The sequence below is a fragment of the Periplaneta americana genome, chromosome 6, assembly GCF_040183065.1.
Source record: "Periplaneta americana isolate PAMFEO1 chromosome 6, P.americana_PAMFEO1_priV1, whole genome shotgun sequence".
Taxonomy (NCBI): Eukaryota; Metazoa; Arthropoda; class Insecta; order Blattodea; family Blattidae; genus Periplaneta; species Periplaneta americana.
The window spans coordinates 55015003-55036020 of NC_091122.1; the positions used below are offsets into that span (position 1 = coordinate 55015003).

The 21018-nt window shown below is 36.4% G+C and overlaps 1 protein-coding gene across 6 annotated transcripts in view; it reads left to right on the forward strand.

The window, feature by feature from the left end:
• The window catches only part of trio (trio Rho guanine nucleotide exchange factor), a 2234512-nt gene extending 2218210 nt beyond the window's left edge, over nucleotides 1–16302 (forward strand). For all 6 annotated transcript variants that reach the window (XM_069828117.1, XM_069828118.1, XM_069828113.1 and 3 more), the window contains one exon: nucleotides 571–16302. In XM_069828117.1, the coding sequence (XP_069684218.1) occupies nucleotides 571–693 (123 nt within the window). In that variant the 3' untranslated portion in view covers nucleotides 694–16302. The remainder of the gene's footprint in view (nucleotides 1–570) is intronic.
• Nucleotides 16303–21018: the final 4716 nt, after the last annotated feature.

A 21018-nucleotide genomic window follows, 5' to 3' on the forward strand; every position in this document is an offset into this window, starting at 1 on the left:
ATTTCATATGCTAGGAAGATGAGCTGACAACAAGGTGGAAGTTTTCTTGGAAAACCATAAAACTTAATAAGGGTTTCGCATTGTGCTTCAACTTTCATTAGAGGTAGACTAGGTCACTGTCCTCATATCTCCATCTCTTTCTGAAGTGTTTGTGCAAAGGTTTTTCCTATACTACTTGGTTTACAGTTAGAAAATAACAGTACTATTGTGCTTTTAAGTAAGCAATTTCCGAGAAAGAAATATTGTCGGAATTTTTAGTATGAGTTTGTATTAACAAAATAATAATTAATATCACCTACAACCGATTAATTTTAATAAACTCGATTAATCGATTAAATCCCACAACACTACTACTTAGCGGCTTTCAGTTTTGAGTCCTCTAGGTAGCAGCAAAAATAAAAAAAAATAAAAAATAAAACATGTTCAAAGGTACACTATGCTGAAGGTACAAGTGTCCCCTACGTCATGCCTATAAGGCCCGTTAAAAATCTTGTCCTCCCCGCTTAAAGCAAAGACTGAAATGATACTCCTGGTGTATAGTATGCATGTTTATAGTTCGTTTTTATGCAGGTGCAGAAGACATGCTGCATTCCATCATCCCGACTCGCAGCTTTTGTGGAGAGAAGACAGTCACTCGCAAGACCTCTGTTCACTCCGAATTCCCGCCACACTCTCAGTATTCCAGACACGTGATTCTGTTAGGCAGACCTCCATTGTTGTCCGAATATGATCCGTGAGTCAGTGTAGAAGACAGAACGCAGGCAACAAAGATATTGCTCAAGGTTGTGTTTGTATTAATGCGTTAAGATAGTGAAGTTTCTTAGATACTAGACAACATAAATGGTAAATAAAACTGCAAGATCAGCGCTCTGTTGGCATGTCATAGGACTGGACATCAACTAATGAAAGACAAGATCTGTATAGTTAAATTAAGGCTTTATGTTACAGAAGCTATGTAAATTATACTTTCCTGAGTTTTTATTTTAACTGTTTATACGCAAAGCATACATTAACAAGTGAGCCGAATGGAGGCTTGAATTAAAAATATTGTACTACTGCTTAAAAGTTACCAATCCTTTCAAAGCCATTGACGATATATTATGGTCATAAATACCAACCATAATATTAAAAATTAAGTAACATTTTTTCCATTAGAATATACAGTAAATTGTGTAATATATTGAAAGTAAAATCTCTCTGGATAATTGGAAAGGTTAAGAGTTGTATGATGTTTACTAATGTCTGTAAAATAATGATAAAAAAGTGTAGTAAAGCCGATAATATAGATGGTTGGAATCTGATATTGAAAATGTTTTCATGCAATTAAATTCCAGCACAGATTGTATAGAGTGTGGCAAACAAGACATGACCATGCTAATGTGCTCGCTCACTTGCTGACTAGAGGAATTATTAAGAATTATAAGCAAGGAGGCATCAGTCTGCAGATAGATAAAAGTGCATTAAAATTATCAAACGGTTGTCATTTTTTAATTCTGATTTAGTTATGAAAGAATAGTTTTCAGTTCTATTTTCCTGTAAAGTTCCAGTAGCCAAAATTCCTTTTTCAGCGAGATGCATAAACAAGTTTACAGATGTAAAGTAGTTATCAAAAAAGCAGTTTATATCCTCCCTGCTTGGGAATTCCACCCGCATTGATTAGAGAGCGAGATCTGGGCTGTAGGGTGGATGTTGAAGCACCTCCCAGCAGATGTTATGTCATTTTTGTTGATGATCTCACAACATGATGAGCAACGAATATTCTTTGTGGAGATCTCTTGGCAAAAAAAAATCACACATGAAATGTTTGCACAAATTTTGGCTGTGTTTTCCGGAAGCTACACGACCATTTTAATATGTCCTTGACTTGTTTAACTCGAAAAAGGTTGTTATATAGCCTACAGTGTCATCATTTGGGTGGTCTCATACCCGACATTTTGCTGAGGGTAGAGTCATATTGGATTTTTTCTATTATAACTTTTAACGTGTTTTCTTACGACTTGAGCTTTCTTTTGATGTATCAGAATGTATAGTTTCTTTGAAAGGAATATCCATAGGTGCTTTAATACTTCCTGGCCTTATTATGTTAAATTGACTTTTGTACTGCAAAGTACGTGTTTTTATTTTATTTTAGAAAAGGGTAAGTTGTCTGGCAGAATGTTTGTATTCAAGAAAAGGTATAGGAACTTTAAATGATAAATCCGAATAGTATTAAAGATCCATTGACATTACAAAACATGTCAGAAATTATTCCAATAACTGAGCTACTTGTCTGACAAATAATTACCCTACAGAGTACCGTGTATGTTAAAAAACACATATTCAGGCGGGTAATAGTGAACACCTATAAAGTCAGCTAGAGAGAGGGACAAATTTTCAACCATTTCCATTTTAGTGTGATTGTCATTTGAATTTGATACTTTGAAAAATGCTGATATAGCGACCAGCATCAAGTTAAGAAGTGGCGTGAAACAGGCTCTGATTTAAACGATAAAATTATATACAGTAGCATGCAAATTAATCCGAACAACGTAATTACTTATGCAAAAACACTCAAACGAGATAAAAAAAGGATCTAAGACATACCTCAGTAATCTATGTGGCCTCCCTTGTTCCTATTAACAGCTCTGAGACGATTTGGCATGGATTCCACTAATTTCCCACAAATATTCTTCATTTCTTCATCGCAAAACCATACACCATTGAGGGCAGAAATCATCTTCTCCTTTGTTGTTGTTATCTAATGCCGAGCTTTGGCAATGAAGCCATTAGCATTCTTGCTCTCCAATATTTCTCTGTGGTGAATCCATCAGGTAGAACTTCACAGGTTGTTAATTAGCATAAGTGTAACCGTTTTTTAAGTGGGCACCAATTTTTTGTTTGTAATGGTGGTTACATCACCCACTCACGTAAACCCCCAGTATGACTGGAGGACCACACCTGTCGTTGGTTAATGGGTCCATCGGACCTGGCCGGGAGGAGTTTTAGAGTCCACCGACCTTTCTCAATGGGGTTGATGTCGGGTGAGTTGCCTGGCCAAGGGAGTACCTGAATATTCTTCTTGTTGAAGAATTCTGTAGTTTTTCGAGACGTATGGCATGGTGCCAGGTCTTGTTGCCATCCGGAAATGATTTTTGCAGCTGGGGTACGATTCTGGTTTCCAATAAGTGAATATATTTGTCAGAATTCATCATTCCCTTGATAGGTATTAATGCTCCAGGCCCTTCATGTGTAAAACAACCCCAAAACATTACTTAAGGGGGGTATTTGGGTGCTTCTTGGAGATGAGCTGCTGTTACTTTTTCGGATCCTTTCCGTACATAAGAAACACGGTGGCCGTGGACCTCGAAATGAGACTCATCGGAAAAAGTACATTCTTCCAGTCATTCACTGTCCAGTGTTGATGTAATTTTGCCCACATTAAGCGTTTTTTGCACATAACAGGGGTAAGCAGTTGCTTCTTAATAGGCTTACGAGCCCTTCGTCCAGCTTCCAAAAGCCTACGCCGCACTGTTGTGACGTGAATATTCGCCCCAGTGGTAGCCATTAACTCGCCGGTTAAATCGACAGCACTTAGTCTAGGATTTAATTTACTTTTCCTGACAATTAAACGATCATCTGCAGGTGAAGACTTTCTTTTCCGGCCACAGTTTCCTTTTTTCTGGGGTGTGATGGATCCAGTCTCCCTGTATCGTTTTATGATCGAATTAACAGTAGCCAAACCGATGTGACATTCTGCAGCAATTTGCCTCTGTGTCATAGAAGAATGCTCTGCTAATGTTATAATTTTAGACCGTTTTCGTGGAGTTGTATCCATTTGTGAAGACGACAGAATGTACACAGGATTGCAGTATTAAGTCTTCAACACAACTGAAATGCTTGTAAGTACAAAACGACAGGCAAAATGTCAAATATTAAAAAAAAATAATAACGACAGACCTTCAACAATGGAATTACACGTACTACAGATGTCAATTAAAGCGGTATGAGCAGCTGTGAGGCCAACAATGACAGAATATGTAAAAATATGTCGTGTTCGGATTAATTTGCACGCTACTGTATAGCCTATATATTTTAGGGTTGTGACTTTTTTACTTTTTGCAAAATAATTGATTTCCTGCATCATAAATCGAACTTTTGCTAAAAAATAATGAAAAAGGTTTTAATTCTGTTTAGTTATAAAAAATATTCACCCCCAACACGAATTTTCTAAAATATTATATAAGTATTATAAGCAAGTAGTGGCACTATGATTTTCTGGAGCTTCTAGAACTTTCTTGAACTTGCTTGAACTTTCTGGAACATTCAGGATGTTTCTACAAGTTTCTGGATTGTAAAATCTTCTAGAGCTTTGAGGAACATTCTGGAACTTTCTAGAACTTAGAACTTCCGCTTTTTTGAAGAAACTGGGAGGCTTACGCAAGTGGAGTTTCAGAAAATACCTAATTTAAGTAATGCAAAGTGGAATTGCCGAGCAATACTAGCTCTTTTGGCATTATCAGAGAGGAGAGACTCACTATTCGAAATTTGTAGATTCATCTCTTACAGATGGGCTGGTTTGCTGACCAAAATACAATGCAGCTGATTATCAGAAGCTATGTAGCAACTTGCAGGTTCATGAAAATGCATTGAAGTCTGTGAAAAAAGTTCTGAAATCAAGAACCATCGAGACTGGGAATTCCCAGAACAAATCAATGTGCAGAATGAGCAATCGAATGCCTTCAATATCTTTATGACGTCTGTAAAAAGAAGGAGAAACTTCAGCAGATTTATTATGTCTAACAAAACATAATAGTTGTATATGTTGTAATTATGCTAAATACCCCACAATGTGTTTTCTTATATAGCTATTCGTACTTGTAGAATTGATACGTGATTTTGTAATTTTGTATGCTTTTTTTTTTAATTCCTTATGCTATGCTATAGCAATAAACTATGCTATGCTATAGCAATAAACTATGCTATCAATAAACAGTGCTTCAGAAACTGGATACATAGGCCTACTATACAATTACAACATTAGAATTGAAAAATAACGCTTTTAAAATATTTTGATTTTCTAACTTATAAGCATATACAGTAACATTGAATTTTCGGTTTGGGGGTGACCTTTTTCAGAAACTCAACCAAATTAATATGATATGATATATATTTCTTCACAGCACTTCTTTACATGTAATGGTGTACCTCACATTTCTGTATCCGGTGCCACCATTAACATATTATTACAATAACACATTTTTTGCAGTACACGTCTACACAAATACTACCAATTCTGCTATGTACGTTTTTTTATTACTTGTTCAATCTCCCCTTCAGTATTTCTCCTACATTTCATTTGCTATTCTCTATTTGTTCATTAATTCTAATATATCTAATATTATATACTACTTTCACACCCCCCTTATCCTCTAACTACTATTCACTAAAATCTCAATTTAAATTTTTCTCTATAAATTATCATATTGAATTATTTATCCTATTTTTTCTTTGACCTTTTCTCCTATCTTTCTCTTATATTCATTTACTGTTCCAATGTTCAAATGTTAGTACTAATTTTATGCTGTCACTTGTTCACTTCTCTTAACCCTTTCTCACTATTTTCACTCATTCCTATTTGCGCTCACTTTCACTTTCTCACTATTCTGCTTACACCTTATCCATTGTTACTATTCTCACTTCCTATAAATACTTATATTTTATTCCACACATCTGCTTATACACTTTCTCTCTCCCCTATGCTTCTCGATATTTTCCACTTTCACTTTGCTTGCACTTTTTGATCACATCCCCACATTTTTTTAAACGTATTAAATATCTCTGCTGTATCCTCAGCTGTCGCAGGTTCTAACCTTTCTTTACTGTTCGTCTCTGCCTTATTTCTGTCTTTGTTTTTCTTTCTATTTATTTCTTCTTCTATACCTCTTTTATCCCCCCCCCCCCACGCTTTCACTTTCACATCCTAGATTTCCACTTACACTTGCACCCTTATTCTTTACACTACTTTCTTCTCTATCACTTCCTGACTCTTGGTTTCTCTTTTTATCGCTCCTCGCCTCAACCAAATTAATAGCTTTTTCATTACCTGTGAGCTAAAGTTCATCGATTTATGATATAGGAACATGGGGTTACAAAAAAGTCATAACGTTTTACAAGGACTCAATGCTTAGGTCTTATCTGTGTAAAGCCTCAGTATGCCATCCATCACAGAACAGAGTGACTGGTGATGAGCGGTGCACAAGCACATTATCAGGGTCAAGTCTTGTTTGCTGCACTCCGTAATATTAAATGAAATAAAAAAAAAATCCAACCTTACAGTACATCGGGAAATAAGCATATGTCTGAACCTTACTGTATGTCATTCAGAAGATGATGTATAAAAGCAGCACACAGTTCATTTAAAATTACTTAAAAATTCGGAATGACCATCTCAACTGATAAAATCTATGACAATGAAGGGGAAGAACTTGATACGCTTCAATGTAGTAGCCAATAGGCAAATAATGGAACACTTTCAATACTTGGGAAATCTATGCAAGCAAATGTAATTACTGAAACTATTTAGAATTACATTCAAACCTGCATTGTTGTTTGGGCCCTGTGAGTGGAGAGGTAAAAAAGAAAGTCAGGAAGCTCGACAAATTAAATTACTTAAGAGAGTTAGCTTATCACTGCATAAATTAAGGTACGGTCACACGTCGCTACTTTTGCTGTGCAACTTTTGTACTGCAGCTACAAAAGTTACGTGTCGTGTTCACACGTAAGCCACAAGTAGCGCGCTGGATGCTACTTTTCGTGCTGCGCAACCTGAACATGCAAAAGTTGCAACTGGAGGTTGCGAGTCTGTTCACACAAAAGGCGCTACTTTTGTAGCTGCAGTCTAGCTGCAGGTTTCAGTCTCTGTGTTGATTTCTCAATATACATTTTGTGGTTATGTTCGCATTATTATGAAACTCATGTGATAGCTTACTTATCTATTATTTGCTTTTCTGTCCTAACTAGTATTCAGAAATTGACATTAATTTTACTATAAAGCTATTCAAAATGCCTATATACTTAAATGATAACCAACAGAGCATGTTCACGTAATCAATGTTGGCAATCCTCCTGTTTGAAACTACGCTATGGAAAATTAAAAAAAAAAAAGTAATTATATCGTTAGCAAATATACTCAGACTGTGTTGTACATTTAGTAACTGTTACAAATAATTTATTTTCATCACATCTAACATTAAAATATATCCAAACAATAAAAGTATCATTGGCACATTTGGATGGCAACACTGGTCGCAACCGCAGCAAAAGTTTCAACAAAATCTATATCAAAAATGCTGCGGCTGCAACCCTGAGAACCCTGTTCACACGTCGCTACTTATAAGCTGTGCACAGCATGAAAAAGTAGCGGACAGCAGGTTTGGCAGCCGCTACTTTTTGGGTTGCACCGTTGTTTCACAAGTCGCAGTACGAGAGTTGCGCAGTTTTTTGTACTGCACCGCTACAAAAATAGCGACGTGTGACCGTATCTTTAGAAATACAATTTTCTGGAAGAAATGACAAGGAGAAATAATGTTGGAGATACTGGTACTGTAAGGAATATTTATTAAGAATGGATATGCAAGATTACCAAAGACAATTTACTATTGTAAGCACAATGGAAAAAGAAGTGATGGAAGACCAGTGAAGATGGTCAGATCGGTTTAAGTTATGGAAAAACTTTCGAGTCTTGGAATTGATCATAAGACACTGAATCGTGATTGTAAATAGAAAAGATGATGAATATAGGATATTTCACTGCTGTAAAAAGGTTTCTTTCTTGTAAGATACTTCATAAATTAGAGTGAATACATATTTCATATATGATCATACAATCAGAAGTACACCTCCCTGTAATCAGTAGTAATAAATGTACTACATGGCTAACTAGTAAATTCTTAGCTTGTAACTAGGAAGTAGTGGCCTAGCGAACTATAGTAGGACTAGCCGTAAGCGATGGCAGGACACAAAGGTACCTCCCATTATGTTTTGACACTGTGTCATCATCTTCTACAACAGCGGTTCTCAATTTTTGAGACACTGCAACCTGGTAAATTCTTTTTCTGTAAGACGTGAGCTTGGTTCCAACAAAATTCACTCATAAATACCTTTCCAATTTTTTTTAAGTTCATACATTTAACTAACAGAAATAATAATTATTGTTGTTTAGTCAACTGTCCGAAGATAGGTCTGAACCTCACAAGTGATACCAACAAGGCACTACTTACGAGGCAACTAGGTCAGGAGATAATGGGGTAGGATGGCCCGTTCCTTTCCCCCTCCATTGCATACATCGCCGATTAGCTACATATTTATTAATAATTAAGTATGGCTAATCTTAAAACTTAGAGTATTAATTCACTACGAAAATGGATTAATGACATTTTGTAGCATATTGCAGTTTCTTCAATCCATCATCATCAGTCAATTTATGCTAATTTTCATGGACATATTATTCCTTTCTAACCACAAAAAACTTGACATAATAAAAGTTGGTAACATTCATCATTGTATTATTTAATTGATTTTAATGATGTTTGTTTGAAAAACAAAATATAATGGGAAGAATGACTATGCACTGTAAGGCCAGGTGCACACAGAATCAGATACGGCGCAGTGTGACGCGATATTTTGTCTCGTAGTACTTGTCTCCCATTGATTTCTTATTATGTGATGCACACAGAATCAGATGCGTCACGACGGTCGCGAGAAGACACGAGGAGACATGGAGAGACAACATCGAATGACTGCTTGAAGTTCATCGCGAGGGGACTGTCTGATAGCTGCAGTGTACTGCGGATGCACACCTTACTATCTACAAATACTATATTGTTGTGTAGTGTACATTATTCATAATGGAGCTTGTTGCGGATAAATTACTGTCTTCGCGCTACGAGTTGGCGCAGGGAGTAGATAGGCGGGACGGGGGAACTTCACGCTACACTCTGACCTGAAAACTTAGTCCACTTACTTGGCTATATGGGAACGGAGTCAGACATAAAAGATTCCGCATCTTTGGTGCTGTCGCTATGACTATCATTATCACATTTTTCAAAAAAGCTGGAGTATGATCTGTCCATGATAATCGTCTGTTTATGTTCCAGCCGTGTATATTAATTCGAATCTCTCAACAAAGCCATTAGCCCCACCACCCCCATCCTGATGAACAACAATGAGTGTTCTGGACACATTTACGGTAGTCAAAACTCCCGTAACATTTTTATCCTGCCAGAATTTTGGAAACGTTAAATTTGTAGGCCTATCTATCCGCATTTCATCCAGATACAAAATCGGTTTTTCCACTTTCCTAAGCTTTCTTATTTGCTGTAGATATCTTCACGTATTTTAATTTACAGTGTTTTCTTCAATTTTTTTTTGCTGCACACTTCTTCCACCTGAAATCCTTTTTCTTCAGTATTCGTCTTAATGTTGTCTTTCATTTCAAATCAATTTTCTCTTGTAAAAGGATAGGCGTTTGTTGCAGCTTGATACTATTTTTTTACTTGTTATTTAACGACACTGTAATAACTACTAGCTTCTTCAGTGTCGATTGAATTGATGATGGCGAGATGGTATTTGGCGAAATGAAACCAAGGATTCGCCATAGATTACTTGACATTCGCCTTCCGTTTGGGAAAACCTCGGAAAAAACCCAACCAGGTAGTCAGCGCAAACGGGAATCGAACTCACTCCCGAGCACAACTGCAGATCAGCAGGCAAACGCGCTACCTCTTGAGCTATGCCGGTGGCCTCTTTCTTTTTCAAATAAAAATTCTCAATTATATCTTTTTTGTCAATCTCCCATCGAAGTCATCTACATTTGCATTTCGGTAGTCTGGACGTTTACATTTTTTTCCTCCCTCAGGTGTCGACAACGCACTTTCTTCTGTGCAGTATTTCATTTCATTCCTTATACGCTGTATTGTTCTTGTGGATAGATTAGAGTACTTTTCTACCTTTGCTGTAGGTTTCGTAAGAGGAATGCAAAGGCACTGTTGTTCTTTTTCTTCATCACAGAATTATTTTACACTTCTAATAATATTCCTTTCTTCGCTATAGATTGTCAATCCTTGTTTCCTCTTTGTCGACATATTTACAATAAACAAAAAACTGCTATAAACCTAAATAACAGTATACAATAACATAAATTCTATTAACTATATTATTATCAACACTATTAACACGAAAAGCAAAGGATAACTAAAGCAATACAAAGATTTGCGGTATACTGAAAACAATTGTCTTGTTGAAACTAATAAAACACTACAATAAAAACCCCACTATTATTTTCACAAAGTCGCAAAGACTCATAGACAACGCATAGTACATGTTTGTGAAACAGGAATATTGCAGTGAACAGCGCGGTGCGCATGCGCGACTGTTTCTCCTCCGCCCCGTCTAAGTACTTCAGCCGCCTTCTCCTGGCGTGACAACAGTAGTTGTTTTAGTACAGGAAATATATGTTCTGTACAATATTTGAAACAATATCACGACAATAATGTGGTTTTTAAAAATATGTGAGAAATTGCAAATGAGATGAAAGCACCAGGTGAATAATAATGTTGATAATAATTTGTAGTAGGCCTACTTTTTTTGCTCTATACTATCACTTATTATGGATTTAATATATTTTTCTTTATTGTGAGTCATAAACGTAGAAAATGACGTTTGTGCACTACATTAGTAGTATTTAATTTTAACTCTTTCAATCATATAGATTTTGAGGCGTATTAAACGTCCTTAGGAAATAATAACCAAATACAATAGAAATTTTCATATAGACAGTCCTCTTTCATTGACGCCATTTTCTAGCCAAGGTTTTTTTTTCCCCCCCCAAATCCACACTTTCAAGCTGTCGCGAGGCGTTGTAAAACAAAACGTAGCATCGCACCATGCCGCGTCGCGTCTGGTTCTATGTGCACCCACAGAAGTCAGCTGAGCAGGGGAAACAGCAGAATAATATTATGTATTATGTCGGCGAAACACTTAATCACACATTCATGCAACAAATTTTTTAATGCGCAATCTATGTAACGTTGTTTAAAAATGTATGAATATCTCAATTCTAAACACTAGTCCCAATACTGAGTAATATTATGAATTTAAAAATGCAGCCATTACCACAGCAATAGTTATAAATTATTGAAAAAGTTAACCTCAATGTTTAATTTATTTTTTGTGTTACACCTGAGAATTTTTAAGGATTTAGAGAAGCTAGTGAGCTTTTTGTTGCTGTTTTCTGTCCATTCGCTTGTTAATTCTGTGATGAATTGAAGTGATAGTCAAACGGCGACAAAGTTGCAGGCGATTCCTCTGCTTCATTTTAAGCACTAGTGTCATGCATTACAGGCATTGAGTTCTTTCCAAGTTTATCGAGTATGGCGAAGCTCGATATTTGCTGATGTTCAGTCTGCAGGAGGAGGCCTGTCGTGTTTGTTCCACCTTGTTGTAAAAGTATTCGCTGTCCTCCACTCCCATCCTTTCATGTTTTAACCACTTAAGGATATTAGCACAGATCTAGAAACTAGCTTTTCATATGAAATAAGACGATGTTTGTAATATCTTAGTTGCCTCTCTCATGTTCGAACATTGCAGGACATTATACAAATCTGGCTTTCAGGTAGTAGCTCCCTGTAAAGCAGGTTTCAATAATTCCAAGGAAAAACCGTTCTGGGTCCGGGTAGCGATCCCAGACCCCTTGGCTTAGCTCACAAATGCTCTACCAACTGAGCTACCCCAGGAATTATACACGACTCTATCACAATTTTTCCTTTTTATCCACACAACTCAAATGGGCTGACAAGATGCCAGAACCCAACTTTGAGTGCACACAAATTCTTGTCAGCCCATTTGAATTGTGTGGATATAAAGGAAAAATTGTGACGGTGTCGCGTATAGCTCCTGGGGTAGCTCAGTCGGTAGAGCATTTGTGCACTAAGCGAAGGGTCCCAGGATCGATACCTGGCCCCGGAGCAATTTTTCCATGAAATTATTCCAGGACATTATTAAGCACAGCCATGGCAGAAAATGCAGTTTTACAAAGATATGTAGTGGAAAAACAAAGAATAAATCTGATTGCTATGTCATGTAACTCTGCATAGAGACGATCTGGTTCTGCGCTTTTCGACGCAATCATGAAAATTATTCTCCTAAGAATATTTTTGCTATAAGATATTTATTAGTGAACAATTCTTATAAAAGTAAAATGAAAAATTCCAGGAGAATATCTCGCGGCCTGGTATAATTGATGCCAGGGCCCGGTACCAGACTGCGGCCTGGCGGTTAAGAAACACTGTTTTACACATATGATCAAAGACTACATGACTACATTTCCCATAATAAATAATTTTCAATCATTTACATTTTCCCTCAATTCACACCATTTTTTCAGAGTCCCATGAAAAGTGTAAAGAAGTGGTTCGACTGTCATGCAAGAAATGACATATCATGGCAACAGCAGGTGGGAAAGGCGAATGTTTGAAAGAGAAAAATCATTGGTAATTGATAAAGAAATATTACAGAATTTATAGACGTAGAGAAATAACTTTTTTCTTAACTTTTCTCTTGCTTCCACCTGCCACTTCTAGCTAGTTTTAATATAGTGTCTTTTTGAAAGTAGGCCTGTGTATTTTATTCTAATAAAAAGAATACTGTTCGTAACAGATTTCATTTTCTTCAAAATCTTCTAGCAATTAGTAATCTTGCAGTATCTGATTATTACTAGGTATCAATAGAAGAGGAATGAAATGGAAATGCTATTATTACTTCTCGATTATTATGAAGAGTTTAAACACGGTGCTACTAGTCATAGAAAGGAAACTGATTTCTGACTGCGTGCTGTGAGGTATTAATAGTTAAAGAAATTTGAAGTTGTGTTACCTGAGCATCATAATGCTTACATACACTTGAAACAATCAATTTATGATGTGAAGATTGTGTCTGTCCTGCATAATTTACAGTGAACTTGCAATATTAAGCCGAAGATGAATTTGTTACTTTGATAGTATGAAACTGTAGCTTCTTTAAAAAATACATGAATTAATTCATACATTAAAAGTGCTGAAAATAAAATATTTTTACGACTTAGTAATATGATATCTTCAATTTTATATACACTTGTAAATTTAATTAATTGTTTGCATTATTAAATAAATATTACTTTTAAATGCTATGGTTGGTACACTTGTTCCTTTAAAACAAGCAAGCAGTTATGAACAAAATTTATGACAATATATAAGGTCCAACTATTCTAAAATATGTTCATATTTTTACACTATTATTTTGTATGAGTTAAAAGTAATTACAGGGAAAGAAACCAGTAAAAGTCTAATCAAAGTCTCGCATGTTTATCCCAATGCAAGATGAGTTAACTTCCAGTGATTAGCATATATATATATATATATATATATATATATATATATATATATATATATATATGCAATCACTTTGGATTTATCAGAGCCTTTTCAGTTTTCTTAGTACCCTCATCACAAAGTGTAACACCCTCCATGCCTTTCCCGCTGTGTCAGCTGAGATCGCTGCTAAATTTTATTCCTATTCATCTTGTATTTGGATAAATATGTACATCAGGTTAAGCAGCATCCCTTACCTGTATATGTTGTAAAAATTTTTTATGCATGATCTTTTTTAATGAATAATACAATAGAAAAGTCTGGAAGAAAAGTACATTGCATGAGCTTTAATTAGCAGATTAAAGCAAATATTTTTGTATAATTGTTGATCGAGATAGAATACGGTATCTTGTATGTATTTGTAAAAACACGGACTTGACGTCTCTACCCCTGATATAATTACCTTGTGCCAATAAAGATTTGTGATATTTCTCGTATTTGACACGAGATGGGGACAATGTAGACTACCAGAATGTAAGAAACGAGCTCGATAAATATGCTCCCATTGAAATAGTCACTAAGTTGTATTGTAATTTTACATATTATATAATGTAAGCTATTTTAAGAGATTTCCAAAGCACATATACGTAGCTTATAGCTCTCGCATCATGATAAGTCGCTAAAAGTTTGTGTGCAAATTAGTGGAAGAAGAGTGTGCATGTGCAGTGCAAAATTGAAGGGTTCAGAGCCATAGTGGGCCAGGCGCCATTTATTAAAAACGGAGAAAGCAAGGGTTAAAGTTAAGTGAATACCATAGTTTAATTAATATTGACATATCATTTAGTTTTAATATGTATACTTTATATTACTTGCTACTGGTATGTCTTTCCATTGAATTGTGGTAATAACTTCATTTTAACCCTTGTTTTCTACGGTTTTAGTAGCTTGGCCCACTATGGTTCTGAACCCTTCAATTGTTAGCAGAAAAATTCCTGTTTCACGAACAGTGAGTAAAAGGAGCATGTTTTTTTTTTTTTAAAGTACGCATCTTTGTGATATAATAATTTTGTCTTAGTTGCGGCATAGTTCGTACAATGTGCACCATAGTGATTTAATAATAGCTTTCTTTGAGTTAATGCTTTTAGAGCATTGTGTAGAGAGACTTTTGGCGAGTTCTCATAATGCGAAGTCTATACTTCAAGCTGTTGTAAATAGTTCACATAATATGTTAATTTAATGTATCTATATTATATATATTTCTGTCAATGTCTAATGTGTTTTATACAATATGATTCTAACATGCTTGTAACAATTTGACAGTGTTAGTTCGAATGTGTGTGTAAATATATATTACAAATGAATGAGAAATAACTTAAGTGCTTACGTCATTTTCACGTAATACCAAATCGATCACTACAGCCCTTTGCACAGCCAATGAAACACAAATACAGTAAGTCCCAGTGAACGTTCCCAGTGTTTCTATCAACCGACCAGGAGCAGCACTTTCTGCTACCGCTGCTGCTTGTATCTCTGAACTCACGGCTCTTTTCCAGATTAAACTTATGTATACATCTTGATTTGTGTCTCAGTGAAACATACAGCAGAGTTCGGATAGGTCAGTTTCTGTCACATGCGTTTCCAATTCACTGTGGGCTAAAGCAAGGAGATGCACTATCACCTTTACTTTTTAACTTTGCTCTAGAGTATGCCATTAGGAAAGTCCAGGATAACAGACAGGGTTTGGAATTGAACAGGTTACATCACCTGCTTGTCTATGTGGATGACGTGAATATGTTAGGAGAAAATCCACAAACGATTAGGGAAAATACGGGAATTTTACTTGAAGCAAGTAAAGAGATAGGTTTGGAAGTAAATCCCGAAAAGACAAAGTATATGATTATGTCTCGTGACGAGAATGTTGTATGAAATGGAAATATAAAAATTGGAAATTTATCTTTTGAAGCGGTGGAGAAGTTCAAATATCTTGTAGCAACAGTAACAAATATAAATGATACTCGGGAGGAAATTAAACACAGAATAAATATGGAAAATGCCTGTTATTATTCGGTTGAGAAGCTTTTATCATTCAGTCTGCTGTCGAAAAATCTGAAAGTTGGAATTTATAAAACAGTTATATTACCAGTTGTTCTGTATGGTTGTGAAACTTGGACTCTCACTTTGAGAGAGGAACAGAGATTAAGGGTGTTTGAGAATAAGCTGCTTAGGAAAATATTTGGGGCTAAGAGGGATGAAGTTACAGGAGAATGGAGAAATTACACAACACAGAACTGCACGCATTGTATTCTTCACCTGACATAATTAGGAACATTAAATCCAGGCGTTTGAGATGGGCAGGGCATGTAGCACGTATGGGCGAATCCAGAAATGCATATAGAGTGTTAGTTGGGAGGCCGGAGGGAAAAAGACCTTTAGGGAGGCCGAGACGTAGATGGGAAGATAATATTAAAATGGATTTGAGGGAGATGGGATATGATGATAGAGAATGGATTAATCTTGCTCAGGATAGGGACCAATGGCGGGCTTATGTGAGGGCGGCAATGAACCTCTGGATTCCTTAAAAGCCAGTAAGTAAGTAAGTAAGTAAGTATACATCTTGATTACACACCTTTTAACACTGTATCACTTCGGAATATGTATTATATCACTTTCTTGTGTTAAATTCTATCGTACCTAGTTTACATGTTTTGACCTTTTATGGGTCATCCTCAGAACTGGTCGTTGTTGGTCTTGTCGCCTCTTGTTTTGTTTCCTGTGAGGGTGTGTTCGTGTGGTTTAGTGTAGAGTCAAAGAGTGTGTGTGTTCTGAAATTGAGTTGTGTGTTGAGAATTTCATTGGGGTGTGTTTTTGTGTGTCTATATATTTGATATTGTTCTAGTGTGTTTAGTTTCTGGCTTTTTGGTTGGATGTGTAGTATTTCCATGTCTGTGTTGATGTCTCTGTGGGTGCGGTTAGCATTTTTGATGTGTTCTGCATATGTGGAGGTGTTTTGTAATTTTGTTATGGCTGTGATGTGTTCTTTGTAACGTGTTTGAAATGATCTGCCTGTCTGTCCTATGTAGAAGTTGTTGCAGGTGTTACATTTGATTTTGTAGACGCCTATGTGGTTGTATTTGTTTGTTTGTGTTGTTTGTGTGTTGAGATGTTTTTGTGGAGTGTTATTTGTTCTGTATGCGATGTTGTAATTTAATTTCTTGAATGAGGTTGCAATTTTGTGTGTGTTTTTGTTTTTGTATGTTAGTGTGATGTATTTTTTGTGTCCTTGTGTTTGTGTTGTATTCTTATGTTTTGTCTTACATGTTATGTTGTCTATTATGTTAGGGTTGTATCCGTTTTCTTGTGCTATGTATTTGATTGTGTTTAGTTCTTCGTTGTAATCCCGTTGGTTCATTGATGTGTTGAGTAGTCTATGTACCATTGTTCGGAATGCAGCTTGTTTGTGTTGTGTTGGATGGTTGGATGTGTGATGTGTTGTAAACTTATGTACTATGTTATATTTAAGAGAGGACCAGATGTTAAAGTTCTTCGAAAATAAGATGCTTAGGAAAATATTTGGGACTAAGAGGGATGAAGTTACGGGAGAATGGGGAAAGTTACACAATGCTGAACTGCGCGCATTGTATTCTTCACCTGACATAATTAAGAATATTAAATCCAGACGTTTGAGATGAGCAGGGCATGTAGGTAACACGAATGGGTGAGTACAGAAATACATATAGAATGTTAGTTGGAAGACCTGAGGGAAAAAGACCTTTGAAGCATAGGCGAGAGAGAACCATTTCTTTGCGGGGGGGGGGGGGGGGCAAAGCAAAACCATAGAATCCCGATATAACGAGGTTATGGGGGATATCATTTACTTCCTCCCCTGTTGTAACTTGACCGTGGAACAATATATCGGAATATGATCATTTAATAAAAGTATTTTTGCGGTGCATACAGTGTTACATCCAGATCCACAATGTTTCGGACCGAGTAGTATAGGGCTTCAATTGTAGGTCTACTACAAATTGTAATAGGGCATAACCATAGGCAGAGTTATGGGAGGGTATGTGTGGGCATTGCCTCCCCCCTCCCAAATTTGTCTGAACTCTTTTCTTTTTCTATTAACATTATAAAATATTGAATTCAAAAGACTTTTCTTGCTTTTGTTTATGAATGGGATATTATTTGTAAATGCTACCATCGTACCATCTTCCTGGAAAATGGCTGTTTTCACAAAAAAAAATCTTTGGACTATGGTTATTTTATGAAAACTACTGAAAATTTCCACTCCTTTAACATGGGACTATGGTGTTTTTTTTTTTTTTTTCACTAATACCTAATCCAGTAGTTGGCCACTGCAGACTTCTAAGGGTACATACACGTTGGAGCGATGATAAGCGATAAAAGAATCAGCGATGCTATATCAGGGAGAATTGAAGCATGCATTGTCATTGAGGTGTGCATATTGGAGTAACGATAAAGGCGAAGATACACAATAAAAGTGACGAAAAAGAAAAGTTCCAGTTTCTTCGCTCTTGTCGTTTATATGATATCTGATTAAGATAATATTAATCTGTATAATTACCGGTGGTTATAAATATATCCGAATATTAATCGATTTATTATTATTTCGGCATATTAAATTAATTATTGTAGATATTGGCAAATTGATCAGTTGTGTATTTATTCGTCATATGTTATGTGATCACAAGAACCAATCACAACACAACAAATTTATTCTATCTTTGGGATGAGAAACGGGTTTAATTTTGTAGGTACTGTATATAAGTTATATTAACCTTGAACTTAGCAGCTGATATTTCCTACATATCTTCTTTCATTAAGTAGATGCATAGAATATCTTCTACTGATAAATCAAAATGTTCGCTTCCCGTGTCCTCATTGCTCCGATATGAACACTTGATTCTTTGATAATACCAAAGCGTCGCTAGATCGTTTCTTTTATCGTTTATCGTTGCTTCAACATGTACGTACCCTTACACACGAGTACGAGCTGTTACAAAAGAAACATTACAGCACAGTCTAGTATATAGGCCTACAGTCGCGAAGCTCAATACGTAGTAAATATGCAAACATTAGGTAGTTGCTCACCACTAGGATCGCTAATATCGCCTCATTACAGGCAATGCAAAATAGTACCGGCACAGTCTATTGTTTCTAGCACCCTCAAAACTCAAGCTTCGTGACTGTATATAGTAGACTGTGATTACAGTGCTTCCATGTTTCAGAATTTTGTATACCGATGTGATTCTTGCATCCAGAAAGATGGACATCATATTCATGTGTTGATGAAATCATGGAAGGATGAAATGTAAGATCAACATAACGTTTTCTTATATCTCTTACCGGCGCATTATTTATACAGGACTATAGACCTAAACCGGCGCCATTCACTACTCCCTCCCACGTGAGAGAGCTATCAAATCCTTCCATTAAACACATACACTACGACTGGTGATCAGTTATATTGCCAGTAAGCAGTGGTGGCTGACTGACTGAGGCAAGTGAGGCCGGGCCTCAGTCACTTGGCTTAACTGAAATCAAATTTTGTGTTTTCATATAATGTATTAGTTATTTGAAAGAAAGCATATATCGCTGTAGAAGCATTTGAAAACTTTGATGTATATAGAACTGTTTTGCAGTAAAATTTGTTCCTGAGGCCGGGATCGCTCGTGCCGGGTCTGGCTTGTGATGTATATAGACCTGTTTTGCAGTAAAATTTGTTCCTGAGGCCAGAATCGTTCGTGCCGGGTCTCGGTTAATACATTTCATGTCCTTTCGCGGGCTTTGAGTTTGCTCTTAAAACGTTGTAGCTGAGGCACAATTCGTCTGGCCTGGTCAGATTTCACTCGTCCCATCCATGGGCCGGCCTCAAGGGTAGAGTGGGGTGGGAATAGCAATGGTGACTTGTCTTCCTAATTAGGCCATAAATAACAAAATTCCAGCTCTTTGGCAGGCAGAGACCCACTCGATTCTCTCCCCTTATGTCTCAGTTTATGACATATAAGCGAGGGTGTTCTACTATTGTACTTCGTAGTACAGTAGTGAATCTGGGCCAATGTTGTTATGTATTTCGGGAAAATATAAACAGAAACAAATGAGAGAAGTAATGCTGGTGCAGTTAATTCATTGTTAGAGTGTCCTTTTATGAGAAGAAAATTCTGAAAGAAAGGAAGTTTTAAAGAAAGAGAGAGGCTACCGAGATACCTACGACATCGCTGATAATTTTTCTCACACATAATCTTAAAACGCGAGTTTCTATTGCATCCTGGTATGGGCAACATAAATGGTTATGTGGTAATGTGATGCAAAATAAACTTCTCTTGGCCTTGTTTGTTGCTGTCAAAGAAAAAAAATAAAAAGAAAAGAAAGAAAGGGTAATTTCAACACATATGGGTTGCTTCATCACACTGAAACAATCACTGAAACTCGGAGCATAACAGCTTATTTGGTGAGTGAAATTATTATTTTTCATTGATAATAATAAGAATAGGCCAATAATAATAATAATAATAATAATAATAATAATAATAATATAATAACAATAATAATTAATATCATAAACATTTCCTATCGGAGGCAATTAAACTAGTTGCATCTGGCCTCACCGAGGATTTCGATCACCGGCCGCTACTGCCAGTAAGTTATATATGCCATGCACTAAACTCATTATGAGCAATAGAGAAGCTGCTGCTAAGATAGCCCTGCCAGTGACAAGTCGGATTGTTTCTTTTGTGCAACTCTCCCTGACAGTACTTGTCCAATTCTCTATCCACTATAATATTCGTACATATAGTAAACAAAATTCGGTGTGTGGCTTTGTCGGGGACAAACCGTGTGTTTTATATGAATACTATTATCTTAAATCGACAGATCTAGACGAGCTCTTTCGTTTGGTACCAAAATCAGCGCGCTAGCACATCGGAGTCTCGAGATATACCTACTGCCCGGAGATTTTCGTCCATGCTTAGAATGAGCGCCAGTCGCCGCAGATCCCACCCGCGCTTCGCTTATGTGCAGCGCCAATTCAAGGTCATGCTCACATCGTAGTCGTTTACCCAATTGGCCAAGATCACATTTATTTCAATCGTGTTATTAGCCTTGAAGTTATAGTGTCGGAATGGATCACCCAGCAAAACATTATATCGCCATTTCCGTCCTGGTATAGATCATTCAATATCTCGTGAAACCTACCTGTGCGTGAGGGGAAGGAAAAAAGTAGACTGAGAAGCTTTCCTCCCTGCTACGCTTCGACTTTCAAGCTGACTAGCTCGCTTACCCTTACCATAAGGATCTTATGAGCTACAGCGCACGAATGCATTGAGTTTCACGAGCTAGCGAATGACCTATTATACCATATATCTCATGTGTGGATCTGATTTTAAAGACGTATTCACGTGAGATCGCAATACTAACGTCATTGACATATTGTATAACATTTCACTTGATAATATTCTGAATAGCCTATAATAAATTTTGGAACAGTCTGTGAATTCGTAGTCGACATAATATTATCATATAAGTAAACTGATATCAACGCCATCTCTACGCGGCGAATTTCTAGTTTATTGTATTGAGTCTTTTGCAAAATTTGTAATAACATTATTTCTTTGTA